Here is a 5,110-nt window from a genome sequence, read left to right as displayed (position 1 = left end):
AGACACAGAGATGGGGATGTGCATAGTCTGGTGTGCAGCCATGTATCTCTTGGGAGCAAGTAAATCATTGGCTGGGAGGTGGAATCTCCATCCTAGCATTTACAGGATTCAGCTGTAAACCTTTCACTCTGAGACAACTGTTTTATTCTGTCCTGTGTGCTTGGTCTCTTTTCATCACAGAACAAGCAGATGCTAAGATAACCCAAACACCAAGTCTAGTCCTGGGAGAGGACAGACTGCCTATCTTAGGCCTGGTCTACACTAGGCGTTTATGTCGAAGTTAGTGCCGTTACATCGAATTAACCCTGCACCCGTCCACACCGCGAAGCTATTTAGTTCGACATAGAGGTCTCTTTAATTTGACTTCTGTACTCCTCCCCGACGAGGGGAGTAGCACTAAATTCGACATGGCCATGTCGAATTAGGCTAGGTGTGGATGGAAATCGACGCTAATAGCTCCGGGAGCTATCCCACAGTGCACCACTCTGTTGACGCTCTGGACAGCAGTACGAGCTCGGATGCTCTGACCAGCCACACAGGAAAAGCCCCGTGGAAAATTTGAATTTGAATTCCTTTTCCTGTCTGGGCAGTTTGAATCTCATTTCCTGTCTGGACATCGTGGCGAGCTCAGCAGCACTGGCAATGATGCAGAGCTCTCCAGCAGTGATGGCCGTGCAATCTCAGAATAGAAAGAGGGCCCCAGCATGGACTGATCGGGAAGTCTTGGATCTGATCGCTGTGTGGGGCGATGAGTCTGTGCTTTCCGAGCTGCGCTCCAAGAAACGAATGCAAAGATCTACGAGAAGATCTCTAAAGACATGTCAGAGAGAGGATACAGCCGGGATGCAACGCAGTGCCGCGTGAAAATCAAGGAGCTGAGACAAGGCTACCAGAAGACCAAAGAGGCAAACGGACGCTCCGGATCCCATCCCCAGACATCCCGTTTCTATGAGGCACTGCATTCCATCCTAGGTGCGGCCGCCACCACTACCCCACCACTGACCGTGGACTCTGAGGATGGGATATTGTCCACAGCCGGTTCCTCGGACATGTTAGCGGACGGGGAAGATGAGGAAGGAGATGAGGAGGACGAGGCAGTCAACAGCGCTTACAACGCTGATTTCCCCGACAGCCAGGATCTCTTCATCACCCTTACAGAGATCCCCTACCAACCGTCCCCAGCCGTTAACCCGGACACAGAATCTGGGGAAGGATCAGCCAGTAAGTGTTTAAAACATCTAAACATTTATTTTTAACAGAACAGGAATATTAGGAATAACAACAATGGGTTTCTCATGATTAGTTTGCCCTAGGCGCTTAACGTTTCAGTCCTGGGCAGTGCAACTATTGAAAAAAAATCTAACAATGTCCGGTTTAGTATGATTGTTCTGCCCAAGTCGCTCTACTGTTTAGTCACTGCCAGTGCAGCTAGAGTAAAATGCGATCTATATGTCCGGGGATAGAGCAGAAATCCTCCTGGGACATCTCGAGGAAGCTCTCCTGGAGGTAATTGGAAAGCCGTTGCATCAGGTTCCTGGGGAGAGCGGCCTTATTGGGTCCTCTGTAGTATGACACGTTGCCGCGCCACGAGACAATCAAGTACTCAGGGATCATTGCTCTGCACAGCAGGGCGGCATACGACCCTGGTCTTTGGAGGCTTTCCCGAAGCATTCTTTCTTTCTCGCTGTCTGAGATACTCATGAGGGTGATGTCGCTCATGGTGACCTGCTTTGAATTAGGTAGGGGAATGTTACTGTTGGGACTGCTTGCCCATTCCTTTACAGAACTGTAACCGCTGGTTTGCGGCCACGCGGTGGAGGCGGGAGAGGGGCAGCCTACAGGGATCGTTCCCGGGGACAGCCGCGAGGGGGTGGGACAGGAGCAGAGTTCCTGCTTGCCGGATTGCTGGCAGCAGGGACTGACATTGCTTTCAATGTGAAATGAAGGCAGTGCTAATATTAAAGTTTTAAGCTGCCACAAGTCTACGGCTTACCATGTCTGCCTGCTACAGAAATTCCGGTGTCCTGCCCCGCTTCTCAAATCTGCTGTGCAAGACCCCAGGCACTGAATGCGAAGGCCGAGAATTCGACCTTGTGCTGAGTGCGCATGTGATAGGTGCTGTGCATCGTCTTGTTCACAGAGAAAGACTATGTTCTTTGTTCACAACTACATTTATCTTTCTAAGGAATTCACTCCCTTTTTCCCATTCCCACAGCCACATCTGCGACTGTCTCACAACCTAGCCTGGCATCACACTCCCAGAGGCTAGCGCAGATTAGGCGTAGGAAGAAGAGGACACGGGAGGACATGTTCTCGGAGCTTATGGCCTGCTCCCGAGCCCAGGCAGCACAGCAGACCCAGTGGCGGGAGAACTTGTCCCAAATGCACCAAGCAAACATGGATCGGGAGGAGAGGTGGCGGCAGGAAGACCAGCAGGCGACTCAAACGCTGCTTGGACTACTGAGGGAGCAAACGGACACGCTCCGGCGCCTTGTGGATGTTCTGCAGGAACGGAGGCAGGAGGACAGAGCTCCGCTGCAGTCTATCTCTAACCGCCCTCCCCCGCCACCAAGTCCCATACCCACCTCACCCAAAGTCCAAAGAAGGAGGGGCGGCAGAGTCCGTGCTAACTCTCACTCCACCCCTGCAGAGAGCTCTAGTAGTAGAAGGCTCTCATTCCCCAAAATTTGACAAGTTCTTTCCTTCCCGCCTCACACAAGCCCCCGTCCAAGTTTCACCTCCCAGTTCCATGTGTAGTTGATAATAAAAAATACGTTTCTGTTAATTACTGTTTCCATCATGTTCTTTTGGAGGAGGGGGGGAAGGGGGTTGGTAATTGGACAGGACAGTCACCTTTGGCAGGGTACATAGGCGGGGGCAGGTCCAGCAGCAGGGCACATACACAGTGCAGTGACTAGTTACCCTGGTCAGTCTGGGAGGTGGTTTTCATGTTCTGTGGTGGGGGGTGGGTTGCTCTGTGACTTTGTGGCGGGGGAGGGCAGTTACAGATCTTAAGCGGCGGTCCTTATCCTGGATCACAGAGCCACGCAGCAGGGGATCTGTAACCGTCCTCCCCCTGCCACAAAGTCACATCGCCCCCCCCCATACACACAGTCCCGATCAGGAGGGGTGACAGGCTCCGTTGAAACAACCAGTCCACCACAGCGGAGCCTGTCAATCCTGGAGTTTAGAAGCTTCATTTGCGTCAGTACACTACACCCGCTCCCCACCACAGTCTACATCCCAGTTTTAAAACATTCCCGCGAAAACAGTAATAAAGACAACGGTGTTCATTAACAAAGTAGAAGTGATTTTATTTCTAAACGTGTGTTGGAAGGGGATGAAGGGGGTATGTAACTGGAGAGGATAGTCAACATTAACTGGGTAAAGAAACGGGGGCAGGTTCAGCTTCTCTGTACACTAACTTAAAAGTCACAGGTTACCCTGCTCAGTCAGGAACCTAGCTTTCAAAGCCTCCCGGATGCACAGCGCATCCCGCTGGTCTCTTCTAATCGCCCGGCTGTCTGGCTGGGCGTAATCAGAAGCCAGGTTATTTGCCTCAACCTCCCACCCCGCCATAAAGGTCTCCCCCTTGCTCTCACAGAGATTGTGGAGCACACAGCAAGCTGCTATAACAATGGGGATATTGGTTTCGCTGAGATCACAGCGAGTCAGTAAGCTTCTCCATCTCCCCTTGAGACGGCCAAAAGCACACTCCACCACCATTCTGCACTTGCTCAGCCGGTAGTTGAAGAGTTCTTTTTCACTGTCCAGGGCGCCAGTATAGGGCTTCATGAGCCAGGGCATTAGCGGGTAGGCTGGGTCCCCGAGGATGACTATAGGCATCTCCACATCCCCAACAGTTATTTTGTGGTCCGGGAAGTAAATACCTTGCTGCAGCCGTCTAAACAGACCAGAGTTCCTGAAAACACGAGCGTCATGAACCTTGCCCGGCCATCTGACGTAGATGTTCGTAAAACGTCCCCTGTGGTCCACCAGTGCTTGCAGCACCATGGAAAAGTAGCCCTTTCTGTTAATGTACTGGCTGGCCTGGTGGTTCGGTGCCAGGATAGGGATGTGAATTCCATCTATGGCCCCACCGCAGTTTGGGAATCCCATCGCTGCGAAGCCATCTATGATCGCCTCCACGTTTCCCAGGGTCACTACCTTTGACAGCAGTACATCAACGATTGCCTTGGCTACTTGCATCACAACAACCCCCACGGTAGATTTGCCCACGCCAAAGTGGTTTGCGACTGACCGGTAGCTGTCTGGCGTTGCAAGCTTCCAGAGGGCTATGGCCACTCGCTTCTGGACAGTCAGGGCTGCTCGCATCCGGGTGTCCTTGCGCTTCAGGGCAGGGGAGAGCAACTCACAAAGTTCAAGGAAAGTTCCCTTCCGCATGCGAAAGTTTCGCAGCCACTGGGATTCATCCCAGACCTGCAGCACTATGCGGTCCCACCACTCAGTGCTTGTTTCCCGGGCCCAGAATCGCTGTTCCACGGCATCAACATGACCCATTGCCACCGTGATGTCCTCGGCGCTGGGTCCCGTGCTTTCTGAGAGGTCTGTGCTACTCTCAGACTTCAGGCCCTCACCGCGGTGCCGTAGTCTCCTCGCCTGACTTATCTGCATCTGCCTCAGGGAAAGGTGGATGATAAGCTGCGAGGCGTTGAGAGTGGCCACAACTGCAGCGATGGTCGCAGCGGGCTCCATGCTCGCAGTGCTGTGGCGTCCGCGCTGTCACTGACTAGAAAAGTGCGCGAACTGATTTCCCGCCGGCGCTTTCAGGGAGGGAGGGCGGGAGTGATGGATGGATGACGACAGTTACCCAAAAGCACCCTCGAGACATTTTTTTTACCCAGAAGGCATTTGCGGCTCCACCCAGAATTCCAATGGGCAGTGGGGACTGCGGGAACTGTGGGATAGATGCCCACAGTGCACCGCTTCCAATGTCAACGCTTTCCCCATTACTGTGGACTCACAAAGTCGAATTACTGTCCTTAGTGTGGACAAACACGTTCGACTTTGCAATATCGATTCCAAAAATTCGATTTAAGTAAAATCGAACTACTCTCGTAGTGTAGACATACCCTCAGATGTGAACAAA

The 5,110-nt window shown here is 52.5% G+C and overlaps 1 protein-coding gene across 1 annotated transcript; it reads left to right on the top strand.

Annotated features, from left to right (window-relative positions):
- The first annotated feature begins 776 nt into the window (after nucleotides 1-776).
- On the top strand, nucleotides 777-2,785 carry LOC135976483 (uncharacterized). The gene is made up of 2 exons (XM_065572275.1): nucleotides 777-1,221; nucleotides 2,216-2,785. The coding sequence occupies exons 1-2, from the start codon at nucleotides 819-821 to the stop codon at nucleotides 2,689-2,691; spliced, it is 879 nt and encodes a 292-aa protein (XP_065428347.1). The 5' UTR covers nucleotides 777-818; the 3' UTR covers nucleotides 2,692-2,785.
- Nucleotides 2,786-5,110: the final 2,325 nt, after the last annotated feature.

Source organism: Chrysemys picta, chromosome 1 (assembly GCF_011386835.1).
Source record: "Chrysemys picta bellii isolate R12L10 chromosome 1, ASM1138683v2, whole genome shotgun sequence".
In the NCBI taxonomy this organism is placed as follows: Eukaryota; Metazoa; Chordata; order Testudines; family Emydidae; genus Chrysemys; species Chrysemys picta.
The sequence above is the reverse complement of the archived record's forward strand: the minus strand, read 5'-3'. Positions and strand labels throughout refer to the sequence as shown.